Here is a 25,692-nt window from a genome sequence, read left to right as displayed (position 1 = left end):
CAAATATGTAAGTCGCCTAGAGTGGCCATCGGCCAGATAGGCGACGAAGAAATTAAATTTATTATTATTATTATTAACAGGATGCTGGATTAGATGGGCCATTGGCCGTCCCATGTTTCTCTAAAACTGATTTTTAACTGAAATCATGGTCAATTTAGTGAATAGTTAAAACTCTTATGGTTTAATCCATGACAAAATCTAGTTTAAGTAAGTGTCACAACGTGCTCCAACTTTACATCTTCAAGACATTGGATGTAATTATCATATTACGTGTGGTGCTTTGTTCTTATTTTGTTGTACACAACTCTCATTTTTTGTAGTGAAGGGTGGTGTAAAAATAACTTAATAAATATGGTAAACCTATAATATTTAACTGGCTTTCTGGTATTTTTTTAAGGTACATGACTGATGGTGGATTGGGCCTTTACACTCGAAGGCTAAATAGACTTCCAGATGGGATGGCTGCTGTACGGGAAACTCTGCAACGCAACACCTCACTGGGCCTGGGTGATGCTGACAGGTAGGCCTGCATCTGCATTTCTATATTTTTACATTTTTTGTGCATTGTGTTCTACTGCAAGCATAAAACAAAATGCACATATTTTCAAATGCCTGAGACTATAACAAGAAAGTGGAATTTTTGCTCCAGAGATTTGCAGTTGAGATGTTGGCTGGGATCTTTTGAGGATGATTGAGTTAGTATATTTAAGTAGAGTGGGAATTAACTATATAGGCACATCTGAACAGTTATTTCTGTAGTTAGTTGGTTAACAGAATAAAACTGAAAATAAATTTCTTAATGTCAAAAAGTAATTTCTTATGCCTGGGAAACAGGAATAACAAAAAAATGTTGGACTGGAATAAACTGACCAAATGGTCCATACAGTAGTCACTAAAATACAACTCCCCCTGCCAAAATAAGAAAACAAATGAGGAAAATTGGCCTGCCTAGTACATTCACATACATTACAGCAGGAACATAAGCAAGCAAGAAGGAAGCTTATTGTCTACTTCTCATAGCTCAAATAAGGGAGAAAGAGATAAGGCAACCTTTATCCGTGATTTTGATTCATCATCATGGAGTGCCTGTAGTCTCAGATAAGTTTTCTTACTAATTGTGGCTCAGTTGTGACTGTGGTTAGACATAGGGTTGGACTTGTTGCTGTTCTTTTGGTCTATTTGAATAGGTTAAATTATGTTATAAAACTACACTTTTGCATTCCTAGCAACCAGAATGATCAAGGGGATGGAGCGACTCCCCTATGAGGGAAGGTTGCAACATTTGGGTCTTTTTAGTTTAGAGAAAAGGTGAGTCAGAGGTGACATGATAGAAGTGTATAAAATTATGCATGGCATGGAAAAGGTGGATAGAGAAACGTTTTTCTCCCTCTTTAACACTAGAACTCATGGACATTCAATGAAGCTGAATGTTGGAAGATTCAGGACAGACAAAAGAAAGTACTTCTTTACGCAGCACAGTTACACTGTGGAATGCGCTCCCACAGGAGGCAGTGATGGCCACCAATTTGGATGGCTTTAAAAGAAGATTAGACAAATTCATGGAGGATAAGGCTATCAGTGGCGACTAGCCATGATGGCTGTGCTCTGCCTTTACAGTCAGAGGCAGCATGGCTCTGAAAACCAGTTGCCGGAAGCTGCAGGAGGGGAGAGTGTTGTTGCACTCAAGTCCTGCTTGCGGGCTTCCCATTGGCATCTGGTTGGCCACTGTGAGAACAGCAGGCTCTTCTTATGTTTTTATTTTCTTACTCCATTTCTCATAGAATCTTGGGCCTTGTGTGTGTGTGTGTGTTTTCACCCAAAATAACTCTTTCCCTGAGATAGGTGTTGTATTGTTAATCTCTACATGTGTTCAAGTGAGTTGCCCAGTTTGTGTGGATTCTGCCCACATCACCTGCAGCAGCAACCCTGATGGATGTACCATGATGTCATAAGAATTACTGGTAATGTTTGAATTAGATTTTAGAATAGATAGAGTTGGACTGAATCCTAACTGGGCATCTGCAAATGAAAGGGCTCCTTACATTCATGGAGAGGACTAAGATTCAGCAGAGCATCCTGCTGGCAGAAGTAGGGGAGGCAGTTTTTGCCAGTTCCACCTGTAGTGCCCTGTACCACCACTTATACTGGTCCAGATGGTCTTCTAGCTCTCAAGAGCATATTTGGTGGGGTGGAGGGGTACAGAGGGCTGCAGAAGGAAATGGGAGTTGGGGAAAGTCACTCAGGAAACACTCTTGCCAATGGAAGTCTAGTTAGGATCCAAGTCATAATTTATTATTATTGTGATAGTGCCATCAGTTTGCACTTTCAGTGTGAAATTCAACACAAGGAAAACAACAAAAGTTGCTTAGGCTTGGGGACGGACTTACAAGGCATGGGACCTGTGGGGTGTGCAAAAGGTTTCATGGAAAAAGTGGGATATGAAGATGGTAAGAGAGGCTGTATCACACAGGTGTCCTGGGAGGTAGTTCAAATCATACAAGGCAGTAAGGGAGAAAGGGTGGAGTTGTTTGAGGGGAAAGGACACCTTCAGCTAGCAGAGGATGGTGGAATGTGAAGAGCAAAGGTCACAGGCAAGAATGTGTCAGATATAAGAGCGGAGAGATTGGAAGGGGAGGGGAAATCATGCATTCCATAACTCCCATTTCCCATATGATGATGATAATAATTGTAACAAATATTTATCATTTATATTTAATGCTTCTTAATGCTTAAGGGGTATACACAAATGACCTTTGTACTACTCCTTTCAACACTCCTGTAAGGTAGGTAAACATTATTATTCACATAGTGCAGAGGGAGGCTAAGACTGAGAGACAGTAGCTTATTTAAGATCACATGGTGAGTTTGTGGTAGAGGTTAAATTTTATTTGTCCCATAGCCACTGGATGAGATGAACTCAGAATGCAATAAATCAAAGCCTTATGGCTGAACCAAGTGAAGAAGGCCATACAGATTCTCACACTATTCTAGAATCTGCAGCCATACAGTGGGAACATATTTTACATGTTAGTCCATAAGAGCTTGAACCTGAAAACAAAAATCTTCATCCAAGCCATGTCAAGAGATCACTTGCTTATCAGAAACATAGAATCATAGAGTTGGAAGGGGCCTATAAGGCCATTGAGTCCAACCACCTGCTCAATGCAGGAATCCAAACTAAAGCATACCCGACAGGTGGCTGTCCAAGGTGATCTCCATCCTTCATAATACCCCAAATCAACCTGTGATATTTTACTTTGTGAAAAGCCATATAAAGAGATGTCTATGGATTATAATTAAGGCTTGGCTGCTTTCACTCCATTTTGGGCTTTTCATTATACCGTCAAACAAAAGCCTGAAATGGGCTGCAGTCTTGGAGTGGAGGAGCAGAGCATTACATATTGTTTCCAGGGGAGCTTACCATTTTTAACAATAAATAACATGCTATCTGCTATAGCAGTGGCTTTCCCCCCTCTACTCCATACCTTTAAAAGTGTAAAAAACCTGCTTCTTACATCTTCTGCCATATTCTTGTCCAGATCAGCCCTTCTAATGATGCTAATGCTGTGATGCTTGCATCATTCAGTAAGGCACTAGGGAGAAAAATGGTGGCAGGGAAAAGTATAACATTTACTAGATTTTTAAACACAAAGGGATGAGGGGAGAAAGCTGCATATTATTATTTACTGTTAAAATATAGCATATTATTTACTGTTAGAAAGGGAGGAAAAGGAGGTATTCTCTACAAAAAGTCAAAAAAATAAAAATGTAATACTTTATCCCAATCCTGAAAACCACCAAAATTGTCACCACAATTTGCTCCTTCTGTGAACAGGGGTAGTCAATTTATAGGAGGAGCATTTCAGCTGAGCCCTAGTTATCATTAAAAATTAGTTGGTTGTTTGAAAACACAATTCATGAAAGAATATTCTGGAGACTGGATTTATATTCCTTTTAAACTGTATAAATCTGAATGCCCCAAGGTAGAGCCAATCCAACACTGAACATGCATGTCACAGTAAAATGGCTTATTGCTAAGATATTCCCAGTGGAGCTCTTGCATTTCCAGCTACTTGGCTTAGCTATCTCATTAGCTGTAGATAGAATAAGGATTTCTCCATATTAACTGTATTAGCATCAAACATGGTCCTTACAAGGTATATCTTCCCCTACAGATCTGAATGTGGAAAATTAATTTAATGCCTGATAGCTAGGTTAATGGGGATCATCTCATAAACAGCTGAGCTTACTAGTTTATTTGTATTTTGTGTGTGCAGTCATACACACCACTCAGAATGGATAGCATCTGAAAACTCCTTTTAATTTAGATTTGTTGTTTTTATTTTAAAAGGATATAAAATAGCCAAAAATAGTTTCAGCTCTACTCTGTTTATTTACTCTGTTGGGTATACCCATCTGGTGATGGAAGTTATTTATATTTTATTTATTGCAACATCTGCCTAAACCAAAGACTTCTTTTTTTGTTCCAGAATGGTAAAACAGAAAAGGGACATTTATAATTGTGTAGGTACAGAGTTCTAGATATAAAAGTCTATTTTCCAAATCTAGGTTCCAAGGCCTGTGTTCATAACAAAAGAGCATATACAAAAAAGTTATGTCACGGCAGAAAACCACCAGCTGCCAGGTGGTTTTGCACTACGGTTGCCTGGTCAGAAGCATCCCAAAACCTGAGATTTGAGGGGCGGGCCCTAGTGATGTCATGGGGCGGGAGCAAGAGATGCCATGGGGCGGGCTCGAGTGATGTCATGGGGCAGGCTCCAGTGATGTCATTAAGCATGATACATTAAGCATCAATCACAGTTGCTTGTAGCATACAATTAAAAAATATATCTGATTGGAAATTAAGATAGAAATCTTAGGTAAAAGGCGGAGCCTGGGTAGGAAACATTTAATCTAGCCTACTTGCTTTCAGCAAGAAGAGTTAAGTGCCTTCAGGCCAGGCCAGTCACCAGAAGGTCGATGTAGGGACAAAGGAGCTTAGTGTTGCGGAGATGGATGCTCCTGAAGGCTGCAATTCTAAACACACTTACTAAGGTATTAAGCCCCATAGAACTCAACAGGACTGACTTCTAAGTAGATATAGTTTGGATTGTGCTGTTGGTAAACCTTGACTAGGGTTCTTCTGCATAGTAAAAATATTATTTCTTTAAAAGGCCTTTTATCTGTTTAAATTTTTAGTTTTTTAAAATTATTGCTGTCCCTAGGCATTATTGTTGTTAACCACCCTTCTTCAATAAGAACCCATGGCAGGTTACAGAAATAGTCAAAACAATGTAAACTCAGTAAAACATGACAAAAACAAAACCATTCCATTTGAAGTCACATGCAATCAGTCTATTGTTAAAATACAATAGTGAAGATCACAATTACATTGACCTTAATCTATCCCAAAGGGAACAAATATGTCTTCATTTTAGGGCCAGCACCAGGTTGGGGTGGGTTCTTGGGCACCAATACCCCCCATGGCCATCCCACTTCCTGTGTTGTGGCACCAGCATGCTGATGTGATGATGCGGAAGGCAGCACCAACGTCAGGAGGTGTCTGGGAGGGTGGTGGAGCACCCACTCTATGATCAGCTTCAGGGTGTGGGGCGTGATTTGCTACTGCAAATCATGCTCCATGACCCAACACCGTTGTGGATCGCAGAACTCCACCCTCCCAGCCCCAACCTGTAGATCAAATCAGGGGGCCCTTGGGAGCAATCTGCAATCGGTGTCGGGTTGCAGGGTGTGATTTGCAGTTGCAATCATGCTCCCAGCCCCAGCCTGTAATCCTAGGCAGGGGCCCCTCAAGAGTGGCTGAGGCCCTCGGACCCATGCCCCACCTGGCCACTGCCACCCACTTCTTCTAACGACATTGAAAAATCAATACTGAGAATGATAATATCTTTTCCTAGGGGGAGGGAATTTCACACATGAGGTGCCACCACCAGGAGAGCCCTATCCCACATCACTATAGAATGGGCTATGCCCAATGGTGGGATCATGTGAAGGGCCTCCCCAGCAGAACTCATAGTAATTTTTATTATTGTTTTTAGGGTTTTTCTGATTTGTTATCTGCCATGGATTCCTTTTTGAAGTAAATTTATTATCTGTCATCAATTCCTTTTTGAAATATCACATTTTAATAAATAAATACTAAGGTGAAGTGTACAATCAAAATTGTATATGAAGGAGGAAAGGTTTGTTGTGACTAGCCAATTAGATAGGGGAAGGCATGCAGGACATTATGCACTAGAGCAGGGCAAACAAGTTCTGCCTAGCAACAGCTTTATTAGCATTTACATGGCAAAAGCATAAGGCCCGGCAGACAGACAACCTGACTCCCTGTAGGTGACAACAGAATTCAGACAAAGGAATGGAAATGGGTTGGACTAACTGCTTTGCCAGCATCTACAGTAGACGTTCCATTTTTTTGTAAAATGGAAGCTGGCCAGACCTAAAGATCATGGCAATTATAGGCCCAGATCATGACAGGGCGTGTTTATAATTCATTACCCTAACTGGTGGGCTATAATTTAATTTAACCTTGAAAGTTGTCCATGCCTTGATAAGCTTAGAGGATACATGAGCAGTTGCTGTCAAAGTTAATGTGCGGGAAAGGTTATTTTAGTAGTATATCTTTAACTCTAAATATATGTGTGGCATGTTGGGTCCACTTACACAACTCTTATTCATGCCCCATGTTTTAATACATATTTCTGAATGTTCCTGTGAAAACAAGTATTTCTTATAGCTGACAAATCTAGTGATATTTTGTCTTTTGTAATTGTACCTAAAGAAATCAAGTGTTGTTTCCTTTAAAGTACATATAAGCCAACCGGTTTATGGAACTGGTGGATATGTCTTGCAGAGAAACATCTGGCTGATAATTATTAGGGCCATTATTTTATGGTTTCCTCCAGGGTGTGACACCCAATTTTTAATTGGAAGAGACTAGGAGATGCTGAGAATACTTTTTTCACACCCCAAACACCCCCATAAAAGGCTTGAGGCACCTTAAAGCCTAGCATAGGTCTAGAATATGAGCTAAGAGGAAAGGAGCTGATAGAAGAAGGTGAGGAAGAAAGGGTAGGGATAAGTGCCCTCTTCTTGCTTACAGTTTCTCCACTGCAAATAGCACACTCCAGCTGGTGTGGTGTAGCGATTAGAGTGTCAAATTAGGACCAAGTAAGATTAGGACGGATTCAACTTTCCACTCTGCTGTGAAACTTTTGCGAAGTGATCTTGGGCCAGTCACTCTGTCTTTCTTTCAGCCTACCTTACTTCACAGAGTTGCTGTGATGATAAAATGCGAACAGCAGAGGACCATGTGTATTGACCTGAACTTTGTTGATGAAACGCAGTATCAAAATGTGACAAATAAAATACATTTTAATTGCAGTGCATGGTCTGAGGATAGGAGAAACTAAACAGGTCTGGATCTGATCTAGCACCCCCATTTGTTCCCCCACTCCAGCTACAGGCCTGGTTCACAGCCTAGTTCAGCTGCTGCATTATGCCACGGTAATCCAGTTAGTCCCTGAACACTCTAGAACACCTTTATCATTTTACTGGTACAGACTAACATCACTATTTTTCTGGTGTTTGTCTCCGGGTATTTGTTGACACCCTGGCCCTTGGAAGAGTTCATGTATCCCAATTTAGCCACCTAAACTGTACTATATGAATATTTATAGTTGCTCTAATACAGAAATCAAAGGACCACTTAAATACTCAACCCAGCAAATCCCACAGCTAGCTGTCTGGTTTGGTTTTTATCAGCTGGCTCCAAGCAACCCTGCTCCCAAAGCAATGTTATACTTCAGTGCATGGAGATAATCCCCTTCTGCCTTTGAAAGACAGCATTTATCTTGAAAATCAGATGCCAAAAGAACAAAGGAAATTCCCATCAGAGTTCTTTTTAACTCTGTATTTCTCTTGCATACCAAAGAAATGATTATCTGGTCACAGTAACAAGCAATAACAATTGAAAAGGCCTTTATTTTATAGTTGAGATTTTTGCATGTGTTGACTCAGTAGGAGAGGCCCACCTCACAGCTACCCTTTGATAAGCATGAGCACAGATGAGCACCCAAACTTGGAGCTTACAGAAGGGGGCCAGGGATCATCCCCACAATTGGACAGTCATTCCCTGACCTCTCTCCAACATCAAAATTGCAGTTGCTTGGCTGCTGCAGTGCTCTGAGCTCCATAGCAGTACATGGCAACAGACATGCCTTCAGCAATCTTTCCAGCTCCAAACTGGTAAAGGGGCAGGGTCCTGACAACCACAGTGTTTCTCTTGGCTACGAAAATTATGGAACCATGTCCCCTCCTTCAGAGTCCAAAAAGTAGAAAGTGTAGTTGTAACATTATTCTGTTGAGCGTAAAGGTTTAAGTGCACTCCTAAAAAAATAATATATATTTGCCTAAAAAAACCAAGTTGAGTTAACATATGTGCACATTTACACATACGCAGGCAGGGTACAATACTTGGATACCATCTTTTTTTCTAAGTACCAATGAAATTAGGTTTGTGCTGGAGACCAAGTCCCAGTTAGCTGCCTTCCATCTACAGTTTCTCTCCTTGCTATAGCTATCCTATTCTTTGTGGTCTAATTGAAAACAGAAAACATAAAGCAATATTCCATCTGGCTGCACCACTAAAAATTCTGTCTGGCAGCTGCATTCTACACTAATTAAAGCCTATGAGTCATTTTCAGAGGCAGCCCCATGTACAGTGCATTACAGTAATCCAGTTGTGAGGTTACCAGAGCATAGCATATATTACATACAGTGGCTTTTCAAGCTCCCAGGACAAGTGGGAAAATAGGTTTGCTTTCCAAGAATAAACAAAGTTGCTTTGCATGACAAGCTGAAGAATATAAAATGCTTTTTGACACAGAGCAGGGGCCGTTACTTGGTTTTTCACATCTAATGGCAACAACAGAAACAAAAGTCTCAAGACTGAGGCTGCTTTCACACTGCACTTTATTCTGTTAGTCTGACGATTTCTTACCTGGTAATTTGCTCATTATATTTGATCTTTCACATGATGCACGGGATAGCTCCAAAATTCTAGTGGAAAGGGGTGGACTTTAGAACTAATTTCCATGATAAATGATACCAGAAATAATCCGTTAGCAAGGCTGTGAACCCAGAAGATCGCAGGAGTTTTTCACTAGCTGCAGCCGCTCACATGACAGGCATCCCAGCATGCAGTGTGTTCCTGCCCTTTAGTCGTGCAGGGGGTTTTTTTGCCTGACAAATGTTGTACCGGTATTCCAGCATCGGCTCAGATAGCAGCAGCATTTCCCCCATACACCCGTCTTGATACAACTAAAACAATTTAAAAAGTCAGATCCTAAAGGGAGAGGGCTTGCATGGCGACGGGACAAGATCTTAGACCTCCTACACAGTGGGGAACAGTGCACATGGGTGAGGGATGAAAGCAAGTCATGTGAAAGACAGTTGCGTGAAATGCCGGTATATCAGCTGAAAAAGCTGCTGTTCCTTAACGCAACAGGTACTGCAGAGTGAAAGGGATTTTAGAAATCAGGACAGAAGTGCTACCTTTTTAATCCATTAACCTAACGCAGTCAGACCCATGTGTGAAAGCAGTCTGAGTTGCTTGAGTAACCTCTGTGCTCGGGATTTCCCTGGTGTTGAGGTTATCTGTTTAGTTTCCAAAGTGCAAAAGCTAATTTCATACATTTCGACCTTTCAGTCAGGCAATAAGGTCAAATATAAAGGCATTCAAACAACAAGAAGCCAGGGCAATTTTAAGCATTCAGGCATATATATGGTAAGTCATTGGGGAAGGATGTAACGCAGCTGAAGCTCTGCTCACGGCCGGAGTTTGATTCCAACAGAAGGAGGAAGTCAAATCTCCGGTAACAGGGGTCAGGGTCCACTCAGCCTTCCATCCATTCGTGGTCGGTAAAATGAGTACCCGGCATATGCTGGGGGGTAAAGAAAGGCCGGGGAAGGAACTGGCAATCCCACCCCATACAAATGGTCTGCCTAGTAAACGTCGCAAGACGTCACCCTAAGAGTCGGAAACGAGTTGCACTATAAGTGCGGGGACACCTTTACCTTTTATGAACTCTACTTTTGTTGCTGTTAGTATGCAGTACAAATGGTTGTCACTGAATTGTGTGCTTACAAGTGACAGTGAGAGGCTAAGGCTGCAAATCTATACTTGGCTGGCACTTAAGCCACATTAGACATAGTGAGAATTATTATGTAGCACCAGTGGGATTTCTGAATAAACACGCGATGGACTGGTCTGTACATGGTCTTCAGTGCTTTTGCTTGGCACCCTGGGCTCCTGCTGGGAGGAAGGGCGGGATGTAAATCAAATAATGAATAAATAAATAAAATACATCTTATGTATCCTCATTCCAAGGACTGCATCTATGTCAGAACTTTTCATGTCATTTTCACAATATGCATAATTGCTGACATAAAAGGCCCAACGCAATAGGTTAGGTGCTGAGTTTTCAACTCCACTGATGGAAACTGCCACTGAAGCAAGTATAGTGATGTTTTTGAAAGGGAGATCACTTCTCATGTGACTGATGTACGTGCATGGAGAACTAAGGCCTAGTGACCTTCTGGAAATTATCACATTGCTGAAGGCTGCACTGATGTATATCAGAATGTGAATAGTCAATGAATAGCTTGAAAGGTTACAAGGTTGCTCTTGAGTATATCTGAGTAAAGATTTCAGGTTTAAATGGTTTTGGTCAACACTGTTAAAATCTCGAATGGATCAGAGAGGGCATTTAACGCATTGTCACTTCACACTGCTGTCTACCTTTTATTTTCTTAATCTAACTATTCCTCAGTTTTATCTTCTCTGATAATACCACATTCTGAATTCTTTTCTGTTGATTTAGCCAGTTAGTTAGGGCAGTTTGAATGGAGGCAATGGAACCTGGTCCTAGCTTCAGTACATGTTTTCCTTTCTGCCTGGTTTCTTCCATGTATTTATAACTGATTGATTCATATTCTATTATTTAACAATTTTCATAAAATTCGATGGTTGGATCCAGACTTTACCTTCTATGGATGGAAAGGTTCTTCCACCCATGGAAGGCTTTTTATTAAGCAGAAGAATTCAGCTGGTGCAGGAGGGAGGTGGCTTTTGCCAATTCTCCACTTCCTTTGTACTAATCTTCCCAGCACCTGAAAAATGATGAATGATGACACAATAGAGGAGGTGGAGCCAATGGGTTGTTCCTGCTCTCTCCTTCATCTCTTGAGGTCTGAATGCCTGAATATATAGCATATAAAAAGTGCCAAACAGCAAGAGCACCAGAAAAAAAATTCTGGGGTGGGGGGAAACAGACACTAGAAAAAAAAATCTGGGGGGCCACAGAAGGCAAAGTATATTTCTAGGTGGGCAAAATATACTAGATGGGGTGAGCTCCTTGTTTGGAGGGGGCACTTGCCCCAACCCCCCTTTGGCGCCCATTGCTCCCTGTCCCCCTTTGGCATTGCCCTGTTGCCAAAACATGTCAAATATTAAGTCAGCAGATGTCTTCAGACTATCACAAGCAAAGTGATTGTCTTCCACAGTTGTTTTTCAACAGCATCTGGTGTTGCAAGTTATACTGCCTTAGAAGATGGACGTACCATTCAGCTGTTATGGCTAGCAGTCATTTCTTCCACAAACGTCTCATGATTGACTTCTAGGTTACCTTGTCTGCTTAAATATGTATTGGCATTTTCATTTCCCAGATAGTATCTTGCTTCCACTGTCTAACTTGGTGACACTCGTTAAAAGCTTGAGTGATCAATTTTAATGAGTAGTAAGACAAAGAGTATCTTATGAATAGACATCTTATGGCAATCCAAAGTAAATATTTAACACCATTTATAAGGTACAAAATAGAGACATTTACGTTATGGACAACTAAAAGAAACCCATTTTGCAGATCTTAGGCTGCTTTCACACATGGGGCTGATTGCGTTAGTTTAATGGATTACAAAGGTAGTGCTTCTGTCCCGATTTCTAAAATCCCTTTCATATTGCAGTACCTCTTGTGTTAAGGAACAGCAGCATTTTCAGCCGATATACCAGCATTTCACACAACTGTCTTTCACATGGCTTGTTTTCGTCCCTCATCCATGTGCACTGTTCCCCGCTGTGTAGGAGGTCTAAGATCTCATCCCGTCACCATACAAGCCCTCTCCCTTTAGGATCTGACTTTTTAAATTGTTTTAGTTGTATCAAGACGGGTGTGTGGGGGAAATGCTGCTGCTATCTGTGCTGATGCTGGAATACCGGTTCGTCAGACAAAAAAACCAAACTCTCGCATGACTAAAGGGCGGGAACGCACTGCATGCTGGGATGCCTGTCATGTGAGCGGCTGCAGCTAGCGAAAAACTCCTACAATCTTCTGGGTTCCCAGCCTTGCTAACGGATTATTTTTGGTATCATTTATCATGGAAATTAGTTCTAAACTTCCACTACATTCCACTAGAATTTTGGAGCTATCTTGTGCGTCGTGTGAAAGATCAAATATAATGAGCAAATTACCAGGTAAGAAATCATCAGACTAACGGAATAAAGTGCAGTGTGACATTTCATGAATCAAGTTGACAATTGTAGATCTCTAAGCACATGGTGCTATCTTGTCAATAAAAATTTAAAAATGGAGTTCCCAATGTGAATAAGCAGAGTTGTTAAATACAATAAAGCCAAAGGTACTGCGTGGGTGAATACAAATCTTTGCAGTTCATGTTGTCGATCAAATTAATAGGCTTTGTTGTTATAGTGTTTCTATTACTTATAATCAGGTACTTTTCCGCAAAGAAAATTTCATTACATTAGTAACTTTTCTCCATATTGGGCTAAAGATATTAGTCTGATGACTGTGACAGTGATAGCACTTTCCCTCTCCATTGCCAGGGAACACTCAAGGGAAACCTTGTCTCCTCTAATGTAACCTTGTGTTTGCATTGCCACTTTAGTTCCAGGGAGAATGGCAGGGAAATCAACCGTTATTAAGTCATTTTGCACCACAGACATCATGCTTGTGCTTCAGTGCAAGAAATTTTACATACTGAACTTTGTTAGACATGTAGTGTATTGTCTTGAGAATGGAAGCAACCATCATTGCACATCCAGAATAGATTGGGAAGCTCACTGACAATCTTCCCAGTCCAGCATTTATGCCGAATCTTGTTCAGGCAAACCCCTCTTCAGGTGTTCTTTAAATGTGTTTTGTAAGCAGGCAAGAGAGACAGCAGAGACAGGCACTCTAGGTCTGTCTCTCATTGTTGTTCTTAACACCCTCCATAAGTTGGAGGGCAGCTATCTGAAAATGAGAGCGTTTGTACTTGTAGAAACTTCATCCACACCAGACTTTTATTCCACTTTAAACAGTCATGGCTTCCTGAAAAGAAGGGTGCTGAGGTTGTTAGGAGACCGTAATTCCTCTCACAGAGCTCCAATTCCCAGAATTATCTGAGAAGAGGGACTGTCTGTTAAACCACTCTGGCCACTGGAATTCTGTCAAGGGAATAGGAGTGTCCTAATAACATTTAGCACCCTTCACAAACTATACTTCCCAGGATTCGTTGTGCAAAGCCATGATGTGATGTCGAAATGTCCAATTTAGAACCCTGGAAAATCAGAATCTTCCAAAATTTTAAGAGGCTCCCCTCTTCAGTCCTTCTCTAACTTGTGAAGGGTGACAAGATGCGAGGGCAGCACTAGCTTGTCCCCACCTTCTTTCCCTACCCTTACATGTTTATTGAACACATTTATCTAATGTCTGAAGAGTGCTGATGCCATTTTAACATGTAGAAGCACAAATAGCGTTAAGAATTAGCACGTTTGAACCTGTGGAAACATGATGGTAATATATCAAGTGGAACCATACACTGCACATTCCTTTGTTATGATAAGCTGAGAATCTCACAAGATTCTCAGAAGATGTCACCCAGAAAATGGGATAATTTGGAAAATTAATCTTTTAGCCTTATTTGTAGTTTTGCATAATTTACCGTTAGGTAGCTTCTCCTCAGGCTGCTTTCACACTGCATGTTCTGATGATTTCTTACCTAGCAATTTGCACATTATATTTGATCTTTAACATGACATACAAGCTCGTCCTGGACATCTTATGGAATATAGTGCACGTTCAGCACTAATTTTCATGATAAATAATACAAAAATAATCCATTTGCAAACATGGGAACCTGGAAAATCATGGCAGTTTTTCACCAGCTGCAGCTACTCATGTGACAGGCATCCCAGCATGCAGTGCACTCCCACCCTCTAGAAGTGCGAGGGTTTTTTTGCCTGATGAAGATTGTACCGGTATTCTGGCTTAGGTGTATGTAGCACAGCATTTCCCACACACTCCTGTGTCTAAAACTACAGCTAAAAATAAATCAGATGCTAAAGGGAGAGGGGTTGCATGGCAACTGGATGAGATCTTAGACCTCCTACACAATGGGGAACTACAGTGCACATGCGTATAATGGGTAACGTTCATTGCAGCCATGTGAAAGACATTTGCGTGAAATGCTGGTATATCGGCTGAAAAGCTGTTGTTCCTTAACACAACAGGTACTGCAGTGTGAAAGGAATTTTAGAAATCAGGACAGAAGTGCTATCATTTTAATCTGTTAAACTAATACAACAAGCCCCATGTGTGAAAGCAGCCTCGGTTATATGCCATATCAATTTGGATGCCAAAAGAATGCTTGTCAAGAATTGAGAGGAGGGATTAATTCTTGGTTGTAAAGCTATAAATGAAGAGTACACTGACCATGAAGGGAAAATTTGAGCTATTTGATCCTAGCATTTATGTGGGCTGTGGTTTCTTTCCAATAAAACTCCTTGAAGTTGATACGCTTAGTCATACCTTGCCTTGTAAGACTGTTAATATTCTCAAACATAGCATAAAGGGCTTGACTAGATCTTTATTACACAGTAGCTCTCTGTAACAGTTCATTAAAGTGTAAATAGCAGTGTAAGAGTGAATAAACTTCATTTAGGGCATATTTCAAATCAACAGCTTGAATAGTTGTGTTCAGGTCCTGCTTGTATGCTTCTCATAGGCATCTGGTTGGCACTGTGAGAACAGGATGGTGGACTACACCCGCCACTTACCTAATACAACAGGCTCTCCTTATGAATTCTTGTGGTGTTTTCAAATATATACTTTAGGAGGCTTAGGAAACTGTTATTGCTTCATTAAGGATGTGTGTCATCTGGATGGGAACAGGCATGGAATTGTTATATTAGTTGCTAAAGCTCTAGCGAGAGCCAGTGTTATGTAGTAGTTAGAGTGTTGGACTACAACCTGGGAGACCAGAGTTCGAATCCCCACACAGCCATGAAGCTCACTGGGTGACCTTGCCTCAGAGGAAGGCAATGGTAAAACCCCTCTGAACACTGCTTACCATGAAAACCCTATTCATAGGGTCACCATAAGTTGGAATCGACTTGAAGGCAGTCCATTTCCATTTTTTTCAAAGCTCTAGCAATGACAAACTGAAAAAGGCTTTTGTTTTTAAATCTGTTCACTTGTGAGAGAATCAACGTTGGGAAGAGATAATGTTTGTCAGATTTCTTATAAGTTATCTTTTTTATTAAGAACGATCGTACATTGATAGGAAAATATCATGTACAGGCATGATAGAATTTTGCAAGAGGGAGAAAATAAAGTTGTCTGAACTCTTGAGTAACGTATGTGTTAAACTGAAAAACAGTGGATATGAAAGCCTATTGCATGGAAAGACTTTACTAAGAGAAGAGAATAGGTAAACTCCAAGTTAGCTTGATTTTTTTGGTATGAACAAAAATTCCTGCCTGGGATTCATATGTAAATAGCAAACTGTTCCATTGTTAAATAGGTCTAAATGGTTTGTTTATTGCAGTATAGAGACTTCACTTGAATAGTCAACTCTCTCATGCACTGAAAGAATATGTGATGGGGGGTGTCACAGAATCATGCTTGCATGATCTCACGTCATCACTGTTTACACTGCCCAGAACCCCATTGGCTTCTTATTTAGCAGCCATTTGAATGAGCCCTACATGTGTACCAGTATATGCACGTAGAGTTGCCCAATGAGAGAGGGGATCCATAGGGCCCATTCACAGTGCCTCTAAACATGCAGCCAGTGGGGACAATGACCTACACAAATGTTGACAGTAGGGACCAAGGCAATGCAGCATAACTTCACAACCAACTTATCCATTCTTTAAACACATTAAGTGGTTTAATTTTTCTTAAAAAAGACCTTGGATAAACAGAAAAGAAATATGAAATTATGTTATGTTGAAGTAGGACTTTTGGCAGATGCAGTGCTTTAGGGTCAAATTCAGGAGATGTTCCCTGAAAAATAAAAAAGCATAATCTGGAGTGTGAGAATCCTGCACTGATGTTTCAGGTATTATAGTTTGAATACTGAAATCCATATTAGGCCTGCTGTTATTCCTTTCTGCCATGCAATGGCTTCATTGTTACCAAGGAACATAGGAAGCTGCCTTATATTGACTCAGACCATTGGTCTATCTAGCTCTATATTGTCTACACTGACTGGCAGCAGCTCTCCATGATTTCAGACAGAATGTCCTACCAGTCCAATCTGGAGATGCTGGACATTGAACCTAGGAGCTTTTGCATGCAAAAGCATGTGCTCTGCAACAAGGCCTTTCCTCACTGGGATTGGATGTACTGAGGACTATCCAATTCTAAAAGAAAGCCTTGAGTAGAAGGACCCAATTGAATTTTTATTGGCTCTAATACGTTTTGTTGAATAGTGTTACTCTTATGCCTTTAAGCCCATTCTACTGTATAGCCAATTTTCACTGTAATTCAGAGCTTTTGTTGACCAGTCAGAATCCAAAACCCTAACAATCCCTTTGGGAGGAAGGGCGGGATATAATACGAATACTACTAATAATAAATTCTCCATGTTTACTCAAATTCAGGTGATTTGTTTATTTAAATACTATTATATTATCTACCATATTAATCATAGTTCCTCATACTTTTCTACTAGTGAAACTGGAGCAGTGGGGAGAGGAAAGAAAATTCAGTTGTTTGATAACTTTTTGTAGTCCAGAGAACCTAGTCAAATATTAACAGCTGCAGAATACAAGGGAGTATTGTAGTATAAGAAAGCAAAGTAATATACTTGTCTGTTCCACTACTACAAGAATGGGATGTTCCTCCTTATCCAAGGAAATTAATCTGGAAGGCTATCATATTGTTTGCATTGTGTAAAGCTATAAGAATCAAAGTTGGGTTAAAATCAACGTTAGATGGAAAAATCCATTTTAGGTGGAGTAATTACAATAAAATATGCAATTTGGAAAGAGGGGGAGCATACATTATCCTCATCCTATACTACGTCACTAGAGGTGTAAGTTTGAAGCCATGAAAGAAACAGTCATTTTCTGGAGGGGGAAATGACATTTTTGGGGAAATGGAAAAACATAAAATACTTATTTATTTAGCACTCTTTACAAATCAAAAGTCACTTTGTTACTTTAGGAGTATAAAATATTGTGTACAACTTATTTTAACCATAACAGTTGTCATGTTTGGTATATTAAAAGTACAGTTTATTCAGACAATAATTACAAATTGAATTTACTTTTTAATTTAAAGAAATTGTTACAAATTGAGCTACAAGTGGCTGAACTGTAAGGAACCTTACATCTTTTTGCCAGTTTATGGGGAGCAGGCAAAAAACAATCAAAAGAAAGAAACCATCAACACTATATTTATTTATTTATTATTTATAAAGTTCATATCCCACCCCTCCTCTCAGTAGCAGCCCAGGGCAGCAAACAAAAACATATAAAGACAGACTTTACAATATATTAAAACAAAACATCTTTTTTAAAAAAAGCTTTAAAAACATATTAAAAAGCAATTCCAACACAGATGCAGACTGGGATAAGGTCTATACTTAAAAGGCTTGTTGAAAGAGGAAGGTTTTCAGTTAGGGTTGCCAGGTCAGAAGCATCCCAAACCCTGAGATTTTGGGGCAGGGCCTAGGGATGTCATAGGGGTGTGCCTGAGTGATGTCATGGGGCAGGCCCAAGTGAGGTCATGGGTGCGGTCTGAATGATGTCATGGGATGGGCCCGAGTGATGTCATTAAGCATGATACATTAAGCATCAACCACAGTTGCTTGGCACATACAATTCAAACAAAAACATTTCTCTGATTGTAAATTAAGATAGAAATCTTAGCCAAAAGATGGAGGCTAGGTAGGGAACATTTAATCTAGCCAACAGATTTCTGGCAAAAAGGGTTTAAGTGCCCTCAGGCCAGGCCAGTCAGCAGAAGGCTGTGGTAGGAAGAAAGGAGCCTAGTGTGGAGATGTTAGATAAAAGCGCTCAGGAGTAAAGATGAATGCCCCTGAAGGCTGCAATTCTAAACACACGAAGCCCCATAGCACTCAACAGGACTTACTTCTGAGTAGATATGGCTTTGATTGTGCTGTTGGTAAAGCTAGACGAGGGATCCTCTGCAAAGATATCCATATCCAAGCAGGGTTGGCAGCCCTCTGCCTGGAATGTTCTGCCCCTACCTTTTAGCATGGCTGCTCCAAACTTCTTTACAGATTTAACCCTTCACTTCAGAAAGAGGTCTGAGAAATTAGTAAGAGTAAGAAGATTCTCTACCCTTTCCTGCCTACCTTGTGTGCTGCTATAAACTCACTTTGACAGCCAACACAATTACAATGAGTAATAACTGACAAAGAGAAAACCACATGGTTTGGTCTGCTTTCACAGACAGTAGCATGGGAACAACAACAATTGCAGCCACCCTTCCCAGTATGTGAATTCTCTTTTACCACTATTGGGCAAGAAACAAACAGTCAAGGAACCAACAAGGTGCATCATCAGTGGGTTTAAGGGGGTTGAGCTGAGCTCATGAAACCACTGTTGTTCCTTCTATGGATGAAAGGGAGAGAGGTTAAAGGTAAATGAAATGCAAACAGAGAAAGAAAAACAAAAGACAGTGATGATTTCCTAAATGTAATACCATACCAACCACAACAAGATTCTTATGAGTAAGGCAGAACACTCAGTATCCCACAACCATTCAGGATTCGTAACCAAACACCAAAACAAAAAAACATTCTGGCAGCCAGTCAGCCAAGGTCACAGAAATTCCCATGCAGCACTATCTGACCCAGGGGCTTCGGTTAGTGCAGAATGCTGTGGCACGGTTCCTGACATGAGTGAGATCCTATCAGCACATAATACCTGTGCTCTGAAATCTGCTGACTTGCTACCAGACCAAGTTCAAGGTATGTTTTGCATGTTACAGGTGCCACATAGTACTTGTTCTCCTCTTGTAAGAAATCAGTCCTTTAGAGTGGCAGCACCTACGCTTTGGAACTGCATGCCTATTTACATTAGTAAGCACCTTCATTGTACTGTTTTTGGCACCTGCTAAAAACATTTTTGTTTAGGCAAGCCTACCCAGGCATGTGGAAGCTATTATGTTTTTATCTATTTTTAACTCATTATTGGTTTTATTATTTGAAATATTTTTAAATACCTGTCTTTAACTGTTTTTGCCAATTATTTTTTTGTTTTAATTCCATCTGTAAACTGCTTTGAGATTTTTTTACAATAAAGTGGTATATAAATGTTGTAATTAAAATACATAAATAAATTGTAGAGTCACTGTGGCCCTTGGGTCTCTTTCTGTTTTTAGGCACAAAGGAATCTGCTTTATACCACTCAGGCCATTTGGTGCTGAGTACTGATGACATGGACTAGCATTGGCTCTCCAGGATTCTAGGCAATGTTTCCAGAAATTGAATTTTGGACATTTGCATGCAAAGCTACAACCCTTCCCCTGTTTTAAAAAAAATCTTTTAAAATTGTCCTTTTCAATTCACTAATGAATGCACATCATACCTAGTACAGATTCACACCATTCATTTAAAGCACATTCAACACATATTTGAAGCACATGAATCACACCATAGAATCATGGGAACTGTAGTTTGTTAAGGGTAGTGGAAACTATAACTGTGAGGGGGGCCCAACACTTCCCAGGATTCTTTAGGGGAAGTCATGTGCTTTAAATGCATGTTGACTGTGCTTTAAATGTATTGTGTGGATCTACTTCATAAACTTTGCCTGCATGTAGATTGTTTTAATTAATTATTTAACATGGAGATGAGCTATAAAATTTACTGGTTGACCATGGGCTACTCACCATCTCTCAGCTCAATCTGCTCCTCAGGATGAAAACAACAGAGGGGAACCATGAACACCCCAAGGAAGAAGGGCACACTCAAAATGTAGAGGAAGTAATACTGTACAACCATAGTGTGAAATCAGATACTTATCAGGACATAGTATGAAGAAATATTTATATAAGCATGACTGTCAAATATGTTTATTATTTACACAACCTGTAAAGATATTTATAGTGCAATCCTATGTTTGTTTACTCACAAGCAAGTCGCAATGTACTTGGCTTACTCAAACAGGGAAGTGTGCACAGAACTGCAACCTGAAGTGATAAGCAACTTCAAAATTGCAACCCAAAATTCAGAATCATGCCACTTTAAGCTGTTTTGCAATTGTTTATACTTATTTTTATGGTTAATGGATGTAAAATGGATTTATTTCTTATTGTGAGCTGCCTTGGTTTCCAGTCTGCAGCCGTACCTCTCCGGGTTGTTGGAAAGACTCCATATACACACACATACACTGTAGATGTAAAAATACATACACCCCATATAATAGTTTATTATCAAAACCAATTGGTCATTGCAGAACATTTAAAAAAAACCACAGTATTAGTTTCCTACATAATAAAAGCAGTGATATCTGAGTAAGCCCTGACTAATTGCTTTAAAAATAGGATTGGGGAGGGGGGGGGAAGAAAGATATAGAACACAAACACAATTCTTTGCTATGTTAACTCAAAAGTCTCATCAATTTAGACAATTCTAACCATGTCTACTCAAAAATAGGTCCTATTGAATTCAATGGGGTTTAGTCTGGGTATGTGGGATTAGCATTACAGTTTACTCCCAGAAAAGCGAATATTGGATTAAACCTTCATATTGGGAAGGTTTTCAAAACAGTGGCCTCTTCAACAGCCCAGGAAAATTTAAAATTCCTGTGCCCAGGAAAATGTAAACTCAGAGACCTGGGCAGCACTCAAAAAATCCAGAATCTCCAGACGAAAACTGAATACCTGACAACCCTATCTTCAGTAGGGTCGAAAAGATAACAGAGATGGCACCTGTCTAATATTTAAGGGGAGTGAATTCCAAAGGATAGGTGCCACTACACTAAAGGTCTGCTTCCTATGTTGTGCAGAATGGTTCTCCTGATAAGATGGTATCTGCAGGAGGACTTCATCTGCAGAGCATAGTGATCGACTGGGTATATAAGGGGTATTTACTTATTTATTAAATTTATATCCCATCCTTCCTCCCAAAGAAGCCCAAGGTGGCAAACGCACAAGTAGTAAGACATCTAAAAACATATTTAAAAAACAAACAAAGGAAAGTATTATGTATGCTGAAAATTATTATGCCTCCTCCAGTCTTCCACTATGTCAAGCTGTCAAAAAGTGCTTCTTTCTACAGGAAGAGCTGAGAAAAGAGGAGGTGGGGGAATCAAGACTACATGAATACTACATGAAATTTAATTAGTTTAATTTCTCTATCACTTTCAATTTCTCCTTTTTTATGTTGCTCTGAACCTTCTTCCACTCCCAGTCCTTTGAGGCCTAGTCGAGAGGACAGAAGCAGATTCACCATCTATGCCAACAAGGGAAAGTCCACAAGCATAGAAGCCACTGAATCATTCCTCCTTCTCTTGTGCCTTTGGCAATGACTCCAAGAGGTAGAAATGCATATTGCTCTTGCCTTGAGAATTACACTCTTTTAGTGTATAACTCAGGATTTGCTTGTCCTCAGTATAGAGGCACTGTGATGATCTGAAACTGATCTTATTTTGAAATCATTCGGGAGGAGTAAATATATGAAGACTGTCTTAAACATTTTATTAATCATTCTAAAATGAAATATTTCATAATCAATTTTTTTCAATTTTTCAGAAAAAACAAGAAAAGGTTACAGAACATTCTCCCATTTTTTTTGTCCCACCCCACCCCCGGCCTTCAGATTGTGAGAATAAAATGGTGGAAGGGAGAAGGATATTGAGCTCCTTGGAGAAAAAGTGTGATATAAATATAATAAATAAAAATAAACAAGAGTGTATTAGGATTGCAGTCTTCAGGCGAATATTTATTTATGTAAAGCATTTGTGTACTTCCTTTGAAGTAAAGCCCTTCCAAGGTAGATTACACAACAGGGTTTAAATCTCTACTCAGCCATGAAGCTCACTAAGTGACCTTGGGCTAGTCACTGCCTCTCAGTCTAACCTACCTCACAGTGTTGTTGTGGGGATTAAATGAGGAGCGGGAGAATCCTGTACGCCACCTTGAGCTCCTTGGAGAAAAGGTGGGATATAAATGAAATAAGTAAATAAATAAAACCTTGTGTGAAATTTTATCTAACTTTTTTAACCCACTCTTTTTAGGAAATCTTCCACAAAGCTGCTTGCATCACATTTAAAACAGAAATACATATAAATATACAGTAGGGCCCCATTCATATGGCAGGTTAGGTTCCAGACCCCCGCCGGAAAGTGAAAACTGCCGAAAAGCGGATCAGCTGTAGCGCGGGGGTCTGGAACCTAACCCTCTGATCACAGTAGTCTAGTCTGGATGTAACCAGAGCATGATCAGAGGCATAATCTGCTTTTTCTATATAGGATTTAAGGTTGCAAACCAATCCTGAGTCGGGAAAAGACACTCTTAATCACTGATGTTAAATATGTATGTATGGTATCATGTTTAATATAGTCTTTTAACCTTTTCTTAAGTTTCTTTATAGCAGAAAATCAACTAATACATGCATTACCCAAATAAGTAATTATAATTATCTTTAGTAGGGTCAAGTTCTTCATTTGTCCAAGCAAATTATAAAGTCAACTTGGATAATCTAAATCAAGTTCTGTCAGGAAGTGCATATAATAAATTTAAAATAAATGTGTGTTAAGTCTCTTTCTTGCTGTCTGAGGAAAGATTTCCAACCTCACGTGGGTGCAATATGGACATCATATTTACTGAAAACTTCACACTTCATGACAGGAAATAAAAGTGTAAAGTTGACTTTTTGTATTAATGTGGTAATGTGGTAATGTGCCACTGCCCCTGTTCACTGCAGGCTGGATCCAATTCCCATCAATATAAAAAGGAGCTGAACACATGCTTAGGCAGGGGGCCTAAGCCATAAACCAGTGATTGTTTGGCTTATTTGTCTGTGGTTTCATTACACTGGGTATGTATGACACAATGCAATGTGTTTTCAAACAGCTGCTCTTTAGGTAAATTAATACCTGGGGCCTCTTTGCTTCTATCCACAGTTTTAACACTGGAAAAAACCTTTAATGCAAAACTTATCTCAACAGATTGCTATTTGAAAATACGAATTAAAAAATCCAAACACTCCTTGTAAATTGAATCCTTATATATATACTGAATCACAACTAATCTTACAAGGGTTCTGAAACCTTAGAAGTGTGATGATTATTAAGTGTAAAATAAATAAATCCAACCCATGTTCATTTTCCATGCACTGAATAAGTGCAAAAAATTAATCTTAATTCAGAGGAGTTCAAGGAAATTAAACTAATTGAAGCACACAGGCTTTGTTCCTCTTTGGGGACTTCATGGATTGCAGCAAATCAGGCCATCAAGTTATTTTCATTAAGGCTGCTTTCACACTGCACTTTATTCCATTATTCTGACGATTTCTTACCTGGTATATGCGTATTATATTTGATCTTTCACAGGACGTACAAACTAGTTCTGGAATTCTAATGGAATATAGTGCAAGTTTAGCACTAGCTTTCATGATAAATAATACCAGAAATAACCCGTTTGCAAGCTTGGGAACCTGGAAAATTGCAGGAGTTTTTTGCTACCTGCAGACGTTCATGTGACAGGCATCCCAGCATGCAATGCATTCCCACCCTTTAGGCGTGCGGGGTTTTTTTTGCCTGATGAAAATTGTTCTGGCATTCCAGTGTAGGCGCAGATAGCGACAGCAATTCCCCCACACTCTCTTGTGTCTATACAATTCTAAAAAAATGTGTCAGATGCCAAAGAGAGAAGGGTTGCATGGTGATGGGATGAGATCTTAGACCTCTGGGGAACTACAGTGCGCATTTGTATAATGGGTGAGGGACAAAAACAAGACATTGTTCATTGCAGCCCTTGTGAAAGACATTTGCGCGAAATGCCAGAATATCGGCTGAAAAAACTATTGTTCCTTAACGCAACAGGTACTGCAGTGTGAAAGGAATTTTAGAAATCGACACAGAAGTTCTGTCATTTTAATCTATTAAACTAATGCAATAAGTTCCATGTCTGAAAGCAGCCTAAGTAAGGCTGCAATCTAATACATGTCTACTCAGAAGTAAGCTCCATTGGCTTCAATGGAACTTCTTCCCAGGTAAGTGTGTATTGGATTGCAGCGTAAGATGCTCTTTCCAATTTGCCTTGTCACTGAAAGGATCCAAGTAGTTTTCCAGTGGTACAGACTGTGCTGTAGATAGAACATGCTGTTGTTGTTCCTTGATTCTGTGATGCCATGTATATGATACTGAGTAGAAATTTTGACCAGTCTCACCTTTCATTTTTTAAAAAGAATAACATAAAAGTTAAATTTCTAGCCCTCATGGGTTTGAAAATTTCCAGGCAGCATGTGTGTCATATTCTATGAATGCAAGGTACCTTTACACTTAAACTGTACTTAGGGCTGATTCATATTTTAGAATTTCCTACATGAACCCCAGTCTCTGTGTGGAAAAAAACTTGGATGCTGTAACAGTTACTCTGCAGATTGTGTTATGTGGGACTGACTTTGAAGAGGCAATGAAGGATGGTGGGCACAAGCCCCTTCTGTTAGCAAGTTCCCCTGTGATTGCCAGCACTTCTCCTTCCATATATCTCTCCTGGATCTGGTTTGGCAACTGGAGAGAGGGCGAGGCAGATGTTATTCCTCAGCAAGCTGGGATTGGCCCTAGGACCATCAGTTGCTAACCACTAACCCCCCAACATGGGTATGTATTTTCCTTTGGTTTTCTGCCAGAAGTATACTGATCCAGGCAGACAACACTTGCAATGGCTGCCCAGGCTATGTATTCTGGACAGAAAAAGATTCTAGTGCCACACTTCAAAGGTTACACCAAACATGATTTTTCCTACACAGAGATTGATCTCCGTGGTAGAAGCTCACTCATATGAAGCAGCTCTTATTTTGTTCAATTGACAATCTCTCTTTGATATCTACTCACTGAGAATCCACCCAGCTAACAGGGTCTCTAGCTCTGTCATTATACGAATATGTGGTGAGAGAGTGGAGTGCTCCTGTCTTTTTATATTCATAGCTAATCTAGTTTAATATGATAATGGTCCAGCTGCAGGAAGGAATTTCATTAACACTGTTTCTTTTTGTCCCAAAAACATAATAATCTGTTTTTTAATTAGGCTTTTCTGAACGGCTGTGATTTTTTTTTGTTTATTCAAAAACAGCAAATTGTCACATGCGCCATCCTCTAAATAACCAGTCTTTTATGTTGCTATAGTG

At 39.9% G+C, this 25,692-nt stretch overlaps 1 protein-coding gene across 11 annotated transcripts in view; it reads left to right on the top strand.

Annotated features, from left to right (window-relative positions):
* Positions 1-25,692, top strand: part of NAV2 (neuron navigator 2) — a 444,626-nt gene that overhangs the window by 298,555 nt on the left and 120,379 nt on the right. For all 11 annotated transcript variants that reach the window (XM_061610652.1, XM_061610648.1, XM_061610646.1 and 8 more), the window contains one exon: positions 398-520. In XM_061610652.1, coding sequence (XP_061466636.1) covers positions 398-520 — 123 coding nt within the window. The remainder of the gene's footprint in view (positions 1-397; positions 521-25,692) is intronic.

Source organism: Rhineura floridana, chromosome 2 (genome assembly GCF_030035675.1).
Source record: "Rhineura floridana isolate rRhiFlo1 chromosome 2, rRhiFlo1.hap2, whole genome shotgun sequence".
Classification (NCBI taxonomy): domain Eukaryota; kingdom Metazoa; phylum Chordata; class Lepidosauria; order Squamata; family Rhineuridae; genus Rhineura; species Rhineura floridana.
This window is presented reverse-complemented; position numbering and strand designations above follow the sequence as displayed.